The sequence below is a fragment of the Pleurodeles waltl genome, chromosome 12 (assembly GCF_031143425.1).
Source record: "Pleurodeles waltl isolate 20211129_DDA chromosome 12, aPleWal1.hap1.20221129, whole genome shotgun sequence".
Lineage (NCBI taxonomy): Eukaryota > Metazoa > Chordata > Amphibia > Caudata > Salamandridae > Pleurodeles > Pleurodeles waltl.
The window spans coordinates 173,752,225-173,770,509 of record NC_090451.1 but is presented as its reverse complement, the minus strand read 5'-3'; the positions used below and the strand labels follow the sequence as shown (position 1 = coordinate 173,770,509).

The 18,285-nt window shown below is 44.5% G+C and overlaps 1 protein-coding gene across 1 annotated transcript in view; it reads right to left on the bottom strand.

The window, feature by feature from the left end:
- Window positions 1–17,821, bottom strand: part of IRF8 (interferon regulatory factor 8) — a 30,805-nt gene extending 12,984 nt beyond the window's left edge. Inside the window, exons 1-5 of the mRNA XM_069217124.1 lie at window positions 17,721–17,821; window positions 11,461–11,641; window positions 5,891–6,074; window positions 4,121–4,218; window positions 2,606–2,714 (exon numbers count right to left, since the gene is read on the bottom strand). Coding sequence (XP_069073225.1) covers window positions 2,606–2,714; window positions 4,121–4,218; window positions 5,891–6,074; window positions 11,461–11,634 — 565 coding nt within the window. The 5' untranslated portion in view covers window positions 11,635–11,641; window positions 17,721–17,821. The remainder of the gene's footprint in view (window positions 1–2,605; window positions 2,715–4,120; window positions 4,219–5,890; window positions 6,075–11,460; window positions 11,642–17,720) is intronic.
- Window positions 17,822–18,285: the final 464 nt, after the last annotated feature.

Here is an 18,285-nt window from a genome sequence, read left to right as displayed (position 1 = left end):
AGAGAGAAAGAGAGAAAGAGAGAGAGAGCGCTCGAGAGAGAAAGAGGAGAGAGAGAGAGAGAGCGGAGAGAGAGAGAAGAGCAAGAGAAGAGAGAGAGCTCGCACGAGAGAGAGAGAGAAGAGCGAGAGAAGAGAGAGAGCGCACGAGAGAGGGCGCGCGCGAGAGAGAGGAGAGAGAGAACGCGAGAGAGAGAGCGCACAAGAGAGAAAAAGAGAGAGAGCGTGCGAGAGAGAGAGAGAATGCGAGAGAGAGAGGGTGGAGAGCGAGAAAAGAGAGAGAAAAGAGAGAGCGCGCGCAGGAGGGAGCGGAGAGGAGAGAGAGATAGAGAAGAGCGAGAGAAGCGAGAGAGCGCGCACGAGAGAGAGAGAGAGAGAGACAATCGAGAGAAGAGAGAGCGCACGAGAGAGCGCGCGTTGAGCGAGAAGAGAGAGAGAGAGAACACCAGAGAGAGATAGAGAAAGAGATTGCTCGTGAACCCTGGAATTAAAAATTGGAGGTCTGGTTCCATTCTCGACTTCCACTCTCGATCAAATTAAACGTGTGATTCTGGGCGAATCGCTTCATTTCTGCGTGTTAAAATTATAACTCTGTACACTATAACATACATTAACTTTATGTTAATAAAAAGATTTGCTACGATGTTCCAGTTCCATTGTTCAATCACCCTATACCTGTTGGACTCGTATAAACTATTCTCGCTGAAACCACACCCCATGCTTGGGCGGCTCCTGCTGCAACAAAAGTACTTTTTCTAGAGTGTTCTGGTGCTCCTTGCCACTAGGTCGATGATACACTGAAGGGCATATTTATACTCCGTTTGCGCCGAATTTGCGTCGTTTTTTTTTACCCAAATTCGACGCAAAACTAACTCCATATTTATACTTTGGCGTTAGACGCGTCTAGCGCCAAAGTTCATGGAGTTAGCGTCATTTTTTGGCGTGAACACCTTCCTTGCGTTAATGAGATGCAAGGTAGGCGTTCCCGTCTTAAAAAATGACTCCCAGGCATGTGCGTGGTATTTATACTCCCGGGCAAAAATGACGCCCGGGAGTGGGCGGGGCAAAAAAACCCGCATTTGCGCCTCTTTTTAACACCTGGGTCAGGGCAGGCGTTAAGGGACCTGTGGGCTCAGAATGAGCCCAGAGGTGCCCTCCCCTGTCCCCAGGGACACCCCCTGCCACCCTTGCCCACCCCAGGAGGACACCCAAGGATGGAGGGACCCATCCCAGGGAAGAAAAGGTAAGTTGTGGTAAGTATTTTTTTTTTAAAAATGTTGTGGCATAGGGGGGCCTGATTTGTGCCCCCCTACATGCCACTATGCCCAATGGCCATGCCCAGGGGACATAAGTCCCCTGGGCATGGCCATTGGGCAAGGGGGCATGACTCCTGTCTTTGCTAAGACAGGAGTCATGTTAATGGCGTCTGGGCGCCCCAAAAAAATGGCGCAAATCGGGTTAAGACGATTTTTTTGCCTCAGCCTGACTTGCCCCATTTTTGGACGCCCAAACGCCATTTTTCCCTACGCCGGCGCTGCCTGGTGTACGTGGTTTTTTTTCACGCACACCAGGCAGCGCCGGTCGGCTAACGCCGGCTAACGCCATTAAATAAATACGGCGCCCGCATGGTGCTTCAGAATGGCGTTAGCCGGCGCTAATTTTTTTGGCGCAAAACTGCGTTAGCGCAGTTTTGCGTCAAAAAGTATAAATATGGCCCTAAATACCTTAAATGAAATAGGATGGCTGAAATATCGTGTCAACGCAGAGTTCATAAAACATGGAGATCGATCACTGGAATACTCAGAGAATCGCTTTTTGAAACACAATCGGTGCTGCTCCAGCATTGCTAGTGACAACTATTGCTATTAACCTACTGTGAGACAGACTCTTAAAAAAAGTCAACTATGGATGCGCGATCCTTGCGCCTATTATTGGAGGAAATATCACACCTTTTAAGAATGTAATTGGCATTTCAAGAGTCATTCCAAAAAGCTGCAATAGTTACAGTTTCCCAACAGCACTTCTGGAATTCCTTGGGCGTTCTAAATTACTCAGAAGTGAAAGCATTTTCCATATAATAAAGAAGACACTCAAGTACACCATCCCCTACCCCCCACCAGTCTTGGGAGTTATCCTCCTAATTCCCACCATGGATAGGGACGGTCCTGAAAGGAGTAAGTCTACAACTATACCCCAGGTGGAAAGGTTCTGGCCAAGAGTTCTGATATGCCCACAAACTCTCCGTTTTGTGTGTTGGCATAAAAAGGCCAGGGGGTGGCTATGACATGTCACAAAGAGCCTTGCAAACATATAATTGTTTTTGTAATATTAAGCGTGAGCAAATACATTGATGATTCTTTATATACTAAAACAGGAGTTTATACTCCTAAATGGAGGCATTTGTACACCTTTGCTCAAAGTACAATAGAAAATACCATTGAGAATCAGAGCACACTGATCACACGTTTCATTGCCCTTGAATGAATTAGAGACTGCGTTGGTCTGAGCACCTATTCAACCTGTGACCTGAAGGCTGCAAACAGGTTTCTCTTGAGGATACTTTATCCCACTGAGCCGTCTCGCGAGCGAGGGTTGTCCTTCTTCTTACCGGAGTTTTGTGGCATCATCCACCAGTCATGCAATGGCTGACTCCGGCTGTTCTCCTGCAGCGGGGAGGGACTCCTCTTGATTAAAGTGAGATACTCATCCACCATCGACTGAAAAGCAATGTTTACAGAAAGATTAGTGAGAAATCACAGAAGAACTTCCACTGCTTAGACACTTGTTTTCCTGGTACACAAGAGCCTGAATTTCTGGCTTTAAAAGCCTGAGAATCAGAGATTGGGACTGTCAAGTAGCAAAGAAGAGGCCAGCTGTACCAAAAGACTTCGTGCAGAGTGGTCGCAAACTTCGCACAATATTTTTTGACCTGTGCTCAATTTTGCAATGTGGCCTTTGTACGAATAGGTTACATTTCAAAACCTCCAGTCACCAAAAGCCACAGGGTGCACTCCCTAATGCATAATATATTTCAGGTTGCTATTTAAGATAACCCTTGGGGACTTGTTACAAATACATGATTGGTCGCCCACAAGGAAGAGCATAAACCCAATCCTGTGTTTGCAATTTATTTTTTAAGAACAGTGGGCATTCCCTAAAGGGACCAATGCTGCTTAATAAAAGTTCATTGTTTGGGAAAACATCAGAGGGAACAGGCCGTGGTCTCTGCAGATCAGTGACCAGCCCAGCGCAGGGGTTGGTAACTCATTAATGCTTTACAACCGCAGTTACGATCACAAGCTATTGACACAACCCTCTCTGATTCAGAGGTATGAGGGGGCATCCCTTTCACCTAATTCCTATTTGTGATTCTGAAAGGATTGCAAAAGACTTTTGATGAGTCCGAAAGAATTGTCTGAATCGTAAAATGAATTTTGTACGTTTAAAAAGCATTTTTCCCGTCACAAACTATGCGATTTTGTGAAAATCAGAAAATGGTTTTGTACATTTGGCGCACAGCTCTCCAGAGCTTATGAGCATTTTTTTCAGGGTAGATCTGTAAACGGTTATGAATGTTGTGAGACAACTATTATTTACCTTAGTTGGCACGACGCTGCTCTGAATCAATTGAGTAGTTTTGTGACTATATAATTCATGTGGAGTGTAGCCTGAGTGGGAAAGTGGCCACAGTAGTGACGAGTAGATTGATCAATAGACCTGTGCTCTAGCAGGGCAATGAGGCAGGTTCATTCTCATGTCATGCCAGTTTCCTGCAGGCTGCCCAACCTCTGTGAAGGCCACACAGCTACTGCCAGCTCCACTGTGCCTGTAACTCATGAGGTCTGAGCAGTGGCCACAACTGCGTGGTTAGTGGAGAGGGTGTCAAGGAGGACTAGTGGACATGTCTGGCTGTACAATGTCCTGCATAGGCCTTTAGCTGAAAAGTGAATATTCACCTTACAATGTTCACGCAAACCTGCTTAGATCTCTTGAAAGTAACATAATGTGATCCTTGGGCTGAGAAAATATTTCAGGGAAAATATTAAGCCGTAATTTTCATACCAAGAGTGGCAGAGTACACAAAGATGTACATCACAGGCATGATGACACATGTCCCCCTTACCTCCTTCATCAGCTCCTCACATTCAGACTGCCCACAATCCATGTCTGTGACTTCCCCCAGGCTGCTGCTGCTGCTCCCGCTTGAAGGGACACTCTTGTCTGAAGGACAGAGACAAAAACGAAGTTGAGAAGTCTGGAAGAAAACACCACAGCCAGGTGAGGGGCTGGCGGGCTCCTAAAGCTCCTCTAAGAACTCGTGTAATAGTCGCGCTGAGGGTGATAGAGCACCACCAGTAATGTCTTCGCGATCAGCCGTGTTCTGTAGAGCCATGAACTGCCCAACATTCATTCATCCATTTATCTAACATTCATCGCTCACTCTTCTTAGACTGGGTAAGGGTCTAGCCAAGAGCACACATTTTAAGCGCTATTTGTTCATTTCACTTGTATTACTGTATAGATGGCATTTTCATTTGGTCGGTGCCCCAGGTCAAAGCATGCCGAAATAGAAGAATTATGACCGAAAATAAGGTTTGAATCGGAGATTTTTGAAGTCTTCACTAAAAGGATTCCAGTGCTTAATAATTGCTCACTTTACTGTGGTGTTTAACAGGTGAAGACTATCTCAGGAGAACACGAATACTTTCTAGCCCTGTGTGTCATCTAAACTAGAACACTGCAAGGCCGTATGCACCCAGGACCGAAGAAAGAGATACAGACACTCCTTACTCGGTTTCAGTTTGAAGGAATCACCTGTCACACTGCCCATTAAATAATTGCATTAGGTTCAAGTGATACAAAAAATAAAATAACAACATTTAAAATCCTCTACGCTGTTTGGGCAGCTGCTCAAGAGAACACCTTGAGCTTGGTGTGGGCAGGGCTCTCGCCATTCCTCTGAGCCCCCAAGGTGGGCTTGTTTCTGGCATTACCGAGAGCACCGACCTGGCTCCACGGAGCAGCGAAGAGCATCAAAGTGAATATTCCTATGGTAGAAGGTGCCTTTTGAGCAAGATGTGTTCTGCCTTTGTATAGAAAGATGTTGTGTAAAGTTCGGTGCATAGGAGGTTAAAGAAACCAGGATCTGGTGCAGAGATGAATAGGTAAGGAATATGCAATTAGGACAGCAAATATTTTCAGCTCCAGGCTCGAGGAGCTAGAGAGATTTGCTCGACATCACTCGCCAAAGTGCCGGCTTCCAGACCTCCAGGCTCCGAGATCAGCAAGTTAGCCCCTAGGCCACATCTCTCGTGTAACAACACACAGCTACGGTGGGTGACAGGAGTGGCCAAGGGCTCAAGGCACGTTTCACCTGATCACAGACACAAGGGTGCAACACAGATTGCTAGTGGGCCATGCAAGAGTGAATGGCTGAGGGGGCGGCGGGGTCAGCAGAAGAGGTGAACTCTAGGACGTTTGAAGTAGGTTTCTAGCTGTGTGTACTAGCTGTGTGTGTTACTGTGGTTGGTTTTTAAGTCAAACCTGCGATAAAAGTGATCAGAATTAGTTGCCCCTTGTACATAAAACACAATGGCATTCAATGGAGGGCACATTCATTCTTATTGACTACAGATGGCAATGTGCTGTATACGTGATTGTGCTCATCAGTGTACAACACAACACAGAAAAAGATTGTTATGTGGGAGCTCAACTTACAAAATATTGTTTTTCCATCTCAATTCATATGGTTCAACTTGGAAAGTTAAAAGGCTGATGTAGTCCCACGGTGTAAAAACAAGCATGCTTTTGCCGCATGTGTAACTCACTGAGTTATCTCACTTGGGTGACCTGAAGGATCAGGTTGGGTCCCCCGCCCCTAAGCACTACTCACATTTCTGTTCTTCCTCTGGGACGATCCGGTACACTTTGTAGGGTTCCGAAATATCCAACTGGGAGCGGTCGGTCACTTCCTCAAAGTCTGGACTTTTGTTCAAGGCACAGCGCAGTCTGGTCTTCCAGGTGGCCGGTTCCGCTTTGTCCCCTTCTTTAAATTTACCTTTGAACACTGCCCAGGCCTATAAATATATCAACGCAGACATTATTAATGAAGAGTAAAGCAAACACCTTCCACAGTTGTTACATCATTAGCACACGTTGGAGAGGCAGAGGGTGTGTAATAATTCAATATCCAGAAGGGAGGGGTGAATTGCTTTTGGCCAAAGTCCTTGGCTGCTCTCAGCACAGAGATAGAATTACAGCACCACTCAGTTCCCACTGGTATTTGATTACAGCATGAGTTTGAACATTTTACTTTGAGCGAATTTTAAAGAGTAGCCTATGTACAGGGCCACAGGCATTATGTGGTAAAAGAGGACCGAACAATGCAATAAGAAAATATATATTATGTGGGGTAATGAGGCACATGCTGGGGCAGAAGTACTTTGTTATTTTGACATTTAACCTACAATAACACTGTCTTAGCAACACTGTCTGTGCAAATGTTTCATCTCATTAATGTAGCTATCAGCAACTGAAAGGTGACCAGTTAAACATTTTAATGGGTCTGCCACTGCAGGTTACCACGCCTGGGATTTTTTTTTTTTTTTAACTTTGATCCATTTGAGCTAGAGTCATATTTGTATGAAAACTTACAGATTACTCAAGTGATTGTGTTAAGTGTGGTAAATCCAGAATTATGTGGAAAACACAGCAGCCACACAACCACATACATCCAGGAGCCTTGTCTATAAAGCACACCATCTTTTTTACAGTGGAAGTACCAGCGGTGACTATGTGTTAATGCTCAGGCATAGATCCACTTATAGTTCAATAGGTAGCAAATGAACTTGCAGTAGTGGTATTAGTAGTTAGGGTATTTCTATATGGCCACAAGTATAACAAGTAAGGATGCACATCATAGCGAAACTGGTGGTTGTTTCAGCGCTACTTGGAGTCTTTTGTTGTGCATGCTCTTCATATAGGACAACACACACTGTATTGAGTGTTTGCAGTAGCAGTAATGCAAGTAGTCGCCTATTGGTAACAATGGCACCAGGAGCTGTAATAACAACAGATTTGGTTACAGTAGAATATGGTGTAATAAGACTAGTATTATGACCTCTAGAGGCGTACTGTCATATTTTTAGCAGGTTAGTCCTACATTTGGGTACTCTGTCCCCTTGCTTGCCTTCGCGCGGGACACCAAAAATCCTACTTTTTGCTGCTTACAGCCAATTGGCTGCTGAGACACCTTGAGCCACTTTTGAGGTCTCGATGTAGCACCGGCCATGACTGTGAGCACCATCTTGTCGACCCATTGCCTTCTGCAGGTCCATAGGTTCTACTTTTCATGCAGTTCTGTCTTTGCTGTCATGATTTTTCTCCAACTGTCCATTCCTTTTTAAAGTCTCTTCTGAATAGGTCCTTGTCTTCAAACCTAGAAGGTGGTTTCATGCATTACTACCTTTTGGCTGTCTTTAAAAGGGCTGGTGCAAATATCGCTCCACCCAGCAGTACCACGGGCCAATGCAAAGTTTGTGCTGGTGGTTGCAGGGGCCGGGCACCGGGATTTATCTTTCGTCAACGGTCTTTGACCCCGAGCAAGAAACAGACAGACAGAAAAGGGAATAAGGACTAGGAAGAGAAAAATAACAGAACAGTGGCACAGGGAGAAAGCAGGGAGAAAAATGTGGGTGGAAGAAGGAGGCATGAGGTGGAATCAAGATTGGCATACTTGGTGTTCACCACCACTGACATTCCACACTGCGGGCCATGGGCTCCTAGGAAAAAGTTTTATGACCCTGCACTTTTCATTTTACAAATTTACCCACCAGGACGTTCTTCAATGAGGCCCTCTGTCCTGTCTACAGACCCCCATGCCCTCATCTTCCCGGCACTTCAAGGTTCAGTCTACCAGAGGTAGAGATCTGTCAGCTCAGCCTTGGTTCTGTCTGGCAGTGCCGAATGCAGCAAGCAACCACCTCTGGACTACTGGGCTTACTTAAAGCAGTGACAGGCCATGCTGAGTTTTAAGTGGCTTTTCATCAGCCCGGTGCCTCTAAGGGCACAATAAGGGCCTTTCAAAGCTCCTAGGTGAGAGGACATCCCATGAGTTTCGTTTCCCAGTAGTCTTTTTGTGGCATGTTTTTACAATCTTGAAACTTGCTGGTGATTCAAAAAATGAGCGTTATCACTGCCTTAATTAAAAGTGTTCTTTGTAATCCTCGAAAGGATGAAAGGTTGAGTACTTTCTAGGGTCAAACTTATGACCAGGCAGTAAAACAAAGATCTATGCAGCAGATACATTTACTACTGAGCTGTACTTTTACTGAAGTTACTGCAGCCTGCCATGGATCCACCCATTGAGACAATGAGACACACAGTTCTTAGAGCAGCTCATCCAATACTCAGGACTTTCAGATGAAGATGGTGTTTAGAGTAGCACCTGATAGGTTTTAGGTTGACATCAACTTAGGTCCCTCTGCACACGGCTGTGGGCAACACACGAGAACTGTTAAATTGCATGCAACCAATGTTTTTCCAAGCTCACTAATATATTCAGACTGCAAATCAATTGTTGCAAGTCAGTAACCCTCCTTTTTGTACTTTCAAAATGTAAGAGTTGATTCCAAAGTAAAGAATGAAAGCAGAGCTGCTAATCTTTGCAGATTGTATTCCAGTCTGCTTTCCTTTTTTCCACTAAGACATAACAGTAAGGCTAGAGCTAACATAATATTTCAGTCATCACTGTATATTCGTTGATAAAAGACCATTATAGATTACGTAGGTGATCAAAAGATAATGGTCAAACTTCGCCTTTTTCACAACACTTTGTCCAGGGATGACTCTGTTATCTCTCTAACCACTTCTAAATAAAAAGCCTCCAATCACTTTTCAATGAAAGGAATCTAAAGCTGGAGGCATCTCAGCTATTTTCCGATGATTGTGTGGTCTAATTAATAGTGTCACATTGAACGCTACATTTCGGACCCTTCAATTACTGTGATATTTCAATGCTGCCACTCAACTTGAAATGCAGGTAAGATCTACTTTAACAGGTATGAAGAAAAGTGCCAAAAATGCAAACAAACCGGTTAAAAACCTGAATGTGAGGAAAAACGCTCTCTCCTAAACTAGGCACATAGCCGGGGGGGGGGGCACGGCTTCAGGAGGGTGTTTGGGGTATTACACTCCACCCCAGCAAATGTATGTTTTGATAAATAGCTGGGTGCAGGAGCGTTCAGTAAGGCATGGAGAGGTGTCTGTCGAATTTGAGCAGGAATTTTTACATACACACCGACAAAAAGGCACACACACTCTTTCCCTCTATATCTTTTGAAAGGCCTAAGAAATGTTGGTTATTTTACAAAATATTATCTTTGTCTCAGTTAGTACCCCTACCAATCCACACTCCTCTCCCACCCTGCTTGTCGCACATTATATTTTACATGGTATACCAGCATGATTGTTGGAAAATCTGAAGATAACATCACCCCCCCCCCAAATTTACTGACAAAGGTATGCCCCTGCACATAGCCAGTGTTTTCAATATCTGAAAGGAGTTTTCTGCTCCTCGCTGCTGCCCCAAACAGCACACATCTATGCACTATTTCTATACCCCAGCCTAAATGGGAAGCAACAAAACTCTGCATGTAACTTGAGGCAATGATTCTTAATCGTGGACATCAATCATCTGATATCATGCGTTGGTTCCTCTCAGCAGCACAACGAGAATGTTCAAGATAGGCATTGCAGGTTGTTTTCCACCTGAATTCATTCTTGTGATATGCCTTTACATCAGTTAGAAATATGTTTTTTATAGAGTTTCAGGTTGTCTCCTCCCAAAAATATTTCTACAGTGATTTGTCCAAGATTTAAAGATGGCTAAGACTCAGTTTTCCATTTTTGAGGGTGCAGTTTTTAGCATAAACAGACCATTAAAAAAAAAAAACTTGGCTTGAAAAGCTAATAGTTCTAAGATCTACATATGAGTTCTAGGGAGTTCGCTGCTTCTGAGAATAGAAATATTGAAGACACAAAGAGAATTCCCTTACTGCTGTTATGTGGGTTCACTGGATGTTATGAGCACACAATTCAAGCTGTATGGTAATAGAGATGTTTGTTGTGTTTGCAGGTTGTCATTTCAGTCACGCACCCTTTGGTGGCATCTGGTACATGAAAGCCTATATTAGCTTCATTTTCACTTGAGAATTGTGAGTCACAGAGCTAAAAAAAGATGTTACAGTCTGCATTTGCTTACTCTATATCTATGGAAAGAGGGAAATGTGTTTGACGGTGATAAGCACATTTGTGTAAAATTAATCGCTTTTCAACTGATTGATTGTTATATAGAAATCTAGTCACCTTTCTTGTGACACTGCCTCCATTATCGAATACCTGATCTGGCCTTGGTGATATTTAAGTGGCAAAAAGATCCGAGCCCTAATTAACGAATTTTTCATGACAGCATCCACATTTGTTGTACTCAGTTGCGTAGCACAAGGGACAAAACAGAGCAAAGAGCCACATATACTAATATTGACCTGCTGTTGGTGTCATCTCCTTTGCTGTTTTTTTCAAACGAGCATTTGTAACGGAAGTGTACACTTCGAGTACAAACTCCTAGGCATAGAGAAACTTAGAAGGTTCCCACAATCAGAAGTGTGTTGTGCATTGCAGCGCACATGCAATGCATCTATTTCTTTGAGAAATAAACATATTTTCCTATCGTTGTGCCTGATTTTAGAAGGTGTTTGTTTTTCTTGCACAAAGCCTGGGCTGGCCATCCTAGTTCATTGGGCCCTGTCACAAAACCTATGTGTGTCTCTGCTGACCCACCTAGTAACCTCCCCCTTGATGGAAAGTGTCATAAAGTGGGTTTGCAATGTGAAAAATGCAACTTCATAGAACTTGCACTAGACAGTATAAAGCATGTACCACTCAGCATCATGCTAATGACTGTGCAAAGCCTTTGTAAATCTGTGCCCTGGTTTCCCTGTGAATCACAGTGTCGCCTGTGGGAATATAAATCCTAATAATTATGTGCCACGTATGTCTAGCAATGTATATTTGTTACTTGATAAAGTTGTAGTACTAGTTGTTTGCAACGTGTCATGCACTAGTGCAAACTCTATCTGTAGGGACACAAAGTGTGATCTCAAGCATACAGGGATGACAGCCCTTAGCATTGCCAAAATCACTGACACGTATTTTACCGGCCTCCAAAGGATAAAAAGTAGAACTGCATACCATAATTCAATCCTTTGACTATGCACATTTCGACAGCAGGTGCACTAACCCACTGACATCTTTCCAGAACTCCAAGTGGATGTTACAGGCACAGCTTGCGCTAGTACTCTGAGCTTTACAGGAGGTTTAGTCCCCGCTTACCTTTTTAATTTATGCGTTTTCAAACCATAATGCAATACAGTAACCAGCATGGGTGATAAGCAGCAGCCTCACCTTGAATATGGAGGCATCTACTTCCTGGTTGTAGTCTTGTTTCCCAGCGTGCTTCCATGGGATCCGGAACATGCTCTTGTCATCGTTCTCCCAGACCAGTCCTGGGTACAAACCACTGTCGATCTGCTCGATCAGCCATTGCCTGAGACGCCTTCCGCCGTTCCTGTCGCACATGCTAAAACTAAGGAACGAACAGCTCTTTAATCACTATTCTGGCCATACAGAACGTGTACAATAGTTGTTGAACTCACCTGTTGGTGCAAACAACAGGTGATAAAGATTTTTGGGTTTTGTGGACTTTGAAAAGCTTGGCTTCTACTCTCATCTGGAGAGTTGTGCTATCAGAATATTATTGTCAGAATATGAGTTCAAATACATATTGCAACCCAAGTACCAGTTATAAAATATCACCGGCTAGGGTTAATAATAAAAAATCGACACCCAATGGAACAATATTTTTGTAAACAATATTCTGACTTACCAACCTGGGTTATGATGACAGCCAGACTGCACAATTTCATTTAACAATAAATATACATTTCCACGCAATAAAACATTGCTTTACCTGCTTTGACCACCAATAGAAAGTGCCTTGAGATGCTCTACCATTTGCCCATATTGAACAGAAAACACCACTGAGTTCAGATACTTGGACACAAGGCAGCTGCTGGCAAGAATGTGGGTCCACACTTGAACTCACTGTGAATACATCATTCTAACCAGAAAGAGGTGTCTAGCTACTGAAGCACGTGAACTTCCTGTATTATGCAGCTTTTCATGAAAACAACAAGGCTTGGAATTCCCCACACTGCTTTAAGAAAGGGAGATCAAATGATCTACTAGCAAAGCTGATGACTGTGGAACCAAGAATTCCACACTGTGGTCCCGACTTCCTGCTCCAACCCTCAAAAGACCTATTTCATCTGCCTTGCCTAAGTACCTCTATCTCCAAAAGTTGGAGGATCTTATATATTTTATGTTTGTATTGCGCCTAATACAATATGTAGACACTTACAAAGGTGCCCAGAAATGCCCCACTCCGGGTACAGCGGTCAACACTGGAGTTTGTATTGGCAATGAGAGACGTGGAGAAAATCAAACTTTACCACTGCAAGACTCATGCTAACAAATGGCATCAAACCTGGGGATTGACTACTTACTTCAATAAAACCAAGTACATTAGGATACAAAAATAACCTTTGTGTTTTCAATAACCTTTAAGGTTCTGTCAAAATCAAGATAAAATAATACTAAAAGAATTGGATTTTGACAGTAACCCCGTCCACCCCCCCTCCATTACAACAGGAACCCACCTCTATCCAACCTCACAAGTTATAACTCTGGCTGTTTTGAGTTTTCTTTACAAACTTTGCAGTGTCCAACTGTCACCATTTGCAAAATGGCCTCGTTGAAGCCACCTTCAAATATGCGATGCTATCCTGCGCATTGGGAGATCATTTTAACTATAAAAAATGTTCTTCTAATCATACCTAAGCTGTGATGGAAAAATCTATAAAGACATTTTCTCTGTCACATTTACTTATTGTAGGGTTGTTCCATGAGCAGTGAGAAACGTATGACGATTTTTTCTCTGTTTAACTGTTGCGACACAAGCTTTTGCAAAAGTCAAAATTTTCACTCAAATGTAAGAAAATCAAAACAACTGGCAACCTCATGAAGCTAGGCAGTCATCCATAGAACTTCGTGAATTCTATGAAAAAATTGTACTTCTACACAATTTATAACAACTCAATATTCATTTAAAAAAGGATAATACCATAAAATCCTATCAGCAAATAGAACCCCACAGTCAGCAGGCCCTATGTTATTCCATTTGTTGAATACCCTGGATATCAATCCCTTGACAATAAGGCCAGCAAGTTAAAAATGTTCAACTTTGTGCTTAAAGGAACTTCTAAGAAAGGATATTGGAAGACTTTTAGTGAGCGTTAGAGAGGTAAGAATGATTTTAAGTGCTTATACATTTCCAGCAGAAAAATTTACCAAACAGAATCAAGCCTCCATGGAGAATCGTTCAATGCCACACACTCTGCGGTGACCACTTGGTACATTGAAGACCCATCGAATAAGCATCAGGGAAAAGGAATATGGATCCTGTTATAGAACGTGAAGTGCTCTGTGTTTCTTCACATGACTTTTTCACGTATCTTCAACGCTACCACATGGGTTAGGCCAGATTTGGGACTACAATCATTAGCCCATTTGATAAGGGGTTCTTTAGTTTTTTCTCACATTCGGTGAAAAAATATCCCCAGGAAAGTACATTTGTTTCTCTGACACATTCAAGGATTATGCTGGTGCTTTGCAACAACTCAGAGTCAGCAAATGGAAATTGAACCTTAGCCAGAAAGTACTATGTTGTGATTTTCAAGATTTACTTCCTCTTAAAAAAAAAAAAAAAAATCGAGGAAATGTAGCAAGAACTTGTAGGAGTCCCGCTTTTATTTTCATTTTTCAATATTGAGTGAAGGATCGATGAACCTTTGGCAGCTGAGTAAAAGAGGTGAAGTGATGTTTTGCATTGGTGAAATTTTTGCCACACCAAGAGCCATTATGCATCCTTGCCATCTGACATAAGGACAATTTGCTGTTTCAGAGGCAATCTGTGAACCTCTGCTTGCACGAGGCTTCCAGACCTACAGATCAATCAGCATGTGGTCAGGACATTTTCAGGCCTATCTTAATAATGCTGCATCTGAGGTGCATTTAGCAAGTGTTCTGGCTGCAGCTGATGTAGTTTGCACAACGTTCCTGCTGGGGCCATCCAGAGCTCAGGACTTTGGGGCTTGGAGCCCTGATCTGGGCTTAGGTGATAGCAACAGATATATTTAGCAAACCGCATCAGAAGCAACAGACTGCAGGTCATTTTTATGCAAAATTGTCCTTATAAGTCAGACAAAGTTTTACCACTGCCCTTGGCCGAATATGCTAATGAATTCACTATTTGCACAGAATGTACAAAAATTATTTTGGCAGGATCCCAAAACCCTCCTCTAATGTCTTCATGTGTTGCATAGTTTTGACTTTTAATACTGACCTAATGTTCTTTTAAAGGCATTATTTGTCACTAGGTGTCAGAAAAAAAATCCTAGGGGAAGATCCTACAACCTTTTTTAAGTGTGATTTTAAATCCCACGATGTGTGATTGACACTACTTTGCAAACGCTTTGACGTGGTCATCAAGTATCACTACATTCGCCACCTACTCGCACTGCTCACACCTGTGACTGGCTCGATCCATCACTGACACCAGGTGCATCAAAGATTTGTTTCAAAGTTCGCGACTGCCACCAACTGCAAATCCATTCCAACTTCTACAAGGCTGGATATACCCATGAATTAGGATGCATTTTTAAAAAAATGTCAATAGAGCAGAACAAAAACGTCTGATCAGAGTTGTGACACTTTCAAAAGAAGAGTACCAGTGCTTTTCAGAAGTCTGCTATATATTTATTAAGAAGTACACAAGCTTCTCAGCGCTACTGTGCTTTGTACAGGACAGTGCGGGTGTCTCTCAGCAGGGCAGGACAGGCACTTCACCGCAGGGCATTTATGCACGCTACCAGAGCTTCTGAGAAGGGCAGCTGCGTCGTTCATTGTATATTGTCAGCATCTGTCTGCAGGAAACAAGTGCAGAGAGAAAGGAAGTCTGCACCTTATTTTTTTCATTTCAAGCACTGCTGGGGGCTGAATGCTCTAAAGGTCCAAGTACAAACCACTTCCGCATTTTTAAAGCTAGGCACGCTCTTTCCTTTAAGCACAGTGACAGGCCACACCTTTGTCTGAGGGGTGTACATTTGTACCCACCTGTCTGTCTAGGAGAGTTCCTCCACTGATCAGACAGACTAAACCCATCAAAGATCAATTTGCTGCACCGACCTAAGCTGCCACCAAGATTTCTTTATTTGAACCACAGCTGTCATAACCTGCCTTCTGCTGTAGAAGTTCCCTGAAGTCCAGATGTAGCAGCAGAGATTACGATCGCACGCTACCTTCAACTGCAGCAAAGCCCCAAGCTTCCTTCACCTGCAGCAGAGCACACGCCGCTGCTCTCTCAGTGCAGAAGCCAATGTCTCAAATGACCTCCAACAACAGCAGAGGTCACCATTTCAAGATGGCTTCAGATGCAGCTGAGCGAAATTGTCTTCAGCTGCTGCAGAGCTCCCATTGCCCACCAATCGCACTAGAGACCATCCCATTGTCGATAAATTGCACTAGAAAACACGGCTGCAGAACAGCCCTCCCCAAGTGAACCTTTTGCAGCTCTTGCCTCGGGAAATCCCCCCACCCGCCCACTACAGCAGAGCCCTTTAAATCTCGGCCCTTCGGCTGCAGAAGACCCTCAAACTGTATGCAACTGCAACAGAATCGCTCCCCAGACACCACCTGTCCTCGATGCGTTCAGCTGCAGCAGGGCCCCGCAGAGTCACTCAGCTGACGTCGCCTCCTAGCTGACGTCAGCTGCAGTAGGGTCCTCCTCGGGCATTCCGTTAGTTGCACATGTATGAAACTTAGAGCCGGTGACCTGCTGCAAGCTCGCGTGGAGCTGAGAATCACTGCTGGTGCTCACCGGCTGAGCCAGCTACGTGCTTGGAAAAGCCTGAACAATAACAACCTGCAAAGACATGCAAATAAACCATTCTAACTGCAGTGCTTTGTTAGCTCTACAGACAAGAGGCTGTGCTTTGTTAGCGGTACTCCGGTTTGCCCGAAATAATTCCGCAAAAATAACCAAATAGCTTTCTGTGTGAATGTCACCAGACATAAAATACTGAAAAGTCCCATAACGTAAATTACAGTCAGCACAAAATTATAAATCAAAGTGTAGTTCACTAAGTCAATGGATCCTGCACTGGGTGTACATTCTGCGGTGGAATAACATTGTTCACACAGTTGATCCTTTCCAGGAGCACATTCGTTGCTGCGTATACCGCTGTACTCAGTTGCACAGGAGGTTTTCCACTATGAGGTGTTGGGGTTCCACATTCTATGCAGCCCAGTCCCAAAGTCTTGCAATTCCTCATTCAGTTCTGGGAAGTCACGCTCTCTGCACTCCACGGGAGTTAACAACACTGTGGTCACATCCTGTGCTGGCCGGTTTCACGTTTTGTTTTGCGCAATCATACATTCGAATCAGCCCAGTCCCACATTGTAAGCTGCGTGCTCCCACATTTTGAAGTAAGCAGTCCACCACTCTATACAACTAAGTCCCTCTTCTGTGATGGTTCGGCATTCTCCTTTCTAGCATTATGTGTTGCCGAGGCCCACACTATGTACTGTGTCATCCCATGGTCAGAGATGCACAGTCACATTCTACATGGCCTGGACTTTCTTCTATCTGGCCAAAGACCACATTCTGCACTGCCTAGTCCAGTGGTCTAGTCTGTCCAGTCCTACATTCTCCTACGTGCAGTCCCGCGTTCAGACCAACACAGTCACACACTGTGGTTCGCATAGAATCTACATTATGCACAGGTGTAAAGTTTTGCCCTCGCTGTGCACTGTCCAGACCCTCCTTTCGTACTCCGTCACATCTTGCACACTGCCCAGTCCATTGTTCTGAGCTGCGAAGTCCCATTTTCTGTGGAGCGCATCGTTCTGTGCGGCAATGGACACTACAACGTGCTGCACTGTGCAGTCTCACCTGTTGCGTTGTGCAGTGCCGCGTCCTGCACTACACAGAGCTCGCTCTCTGACCTGCAAAGACTCGCATTCTGCGTTGAGCATCACACCGCTCTTTTTCGTTTTCCAAACAAGGGTATCCTACATTCAACACAGGTCGATTACACATATTGCAAGTGGTACAGTCATACAAAATCCCGTTTTTAAAGGGATCTGGTCTCTCGTGTTCTGACCAGCCCCATGCTCTGGTCTGCACCGTCCAACAGTCTGTGCTTTTAAGTCCAACGCTCCGGCCTGGACTGTACCATGTTTAGAGACGCTCACCCTCGCCCCACATACTGCACAATCAAATGCCACTTTTTGCACAGCGCAGGTTCATGTTCCGCACTGCCCAGCACCGCTCACGTTCGACTACCGCGCATTCCATGCTGCACAGTAACACATCCTGCAACGTGCAGTGAAACACTTACACTATCCTTTGCTGCAATGCAACTGAACGTGCACAAAATCACTCGATTTATGACCTCCCCGAAACAACCTTATGTGTACAGAAATGCTGACAGGTGAACATAAAGAGCCCGCTAGCTGAGGAAAAGTGCCCCGAGAGAAATAGCTACCTTTACGCTGCAGCCCAGCTTATTCCCGTTTATTCCGATTCTCCGTGTGCTCTGCTGCTGCGAGAACCACTTCTGTTTCTAGGTCAAACAAGAGGGACCGCACAGTGACACTATATTATCTGTGGGAGTAGGCGGGCCCTGCCCACGTTCCTTTAACGGTCAGACTCGTCCGCCAATGAGGCGAGCGTGCGGGTCCTCAATGTCTGGCCAATCAGGACACAGCCGCTTCTCCTCAGCACCGGGCTTTCCGGGAAACCCAAACCTCGTGCCGTGACCTAGGTGACGCTAGGGAACGCTTCTCTGCCCACGCGCTGGTCTGCGAGCCCGCATCGCCTCCCGGGTTGCACTGTGACGCATCAGAAGGGGGCGACTGGCAGGGAGTTGGGGAGAAAGGTTTTGGGGAGCGCTGATAGCGAGCATCAGTAGCAATCCTTAGCTCACATGCTCTCCCCAGAGTCCAATGTTTCCAGGGCGTCCTTCTCCACGAGTTTTTGATAAAACATTTTTTATGTTTGGAACCTGGCGTCTGCCTATCTTCCCTTTTTGATTTTTTTAACCCCACCCG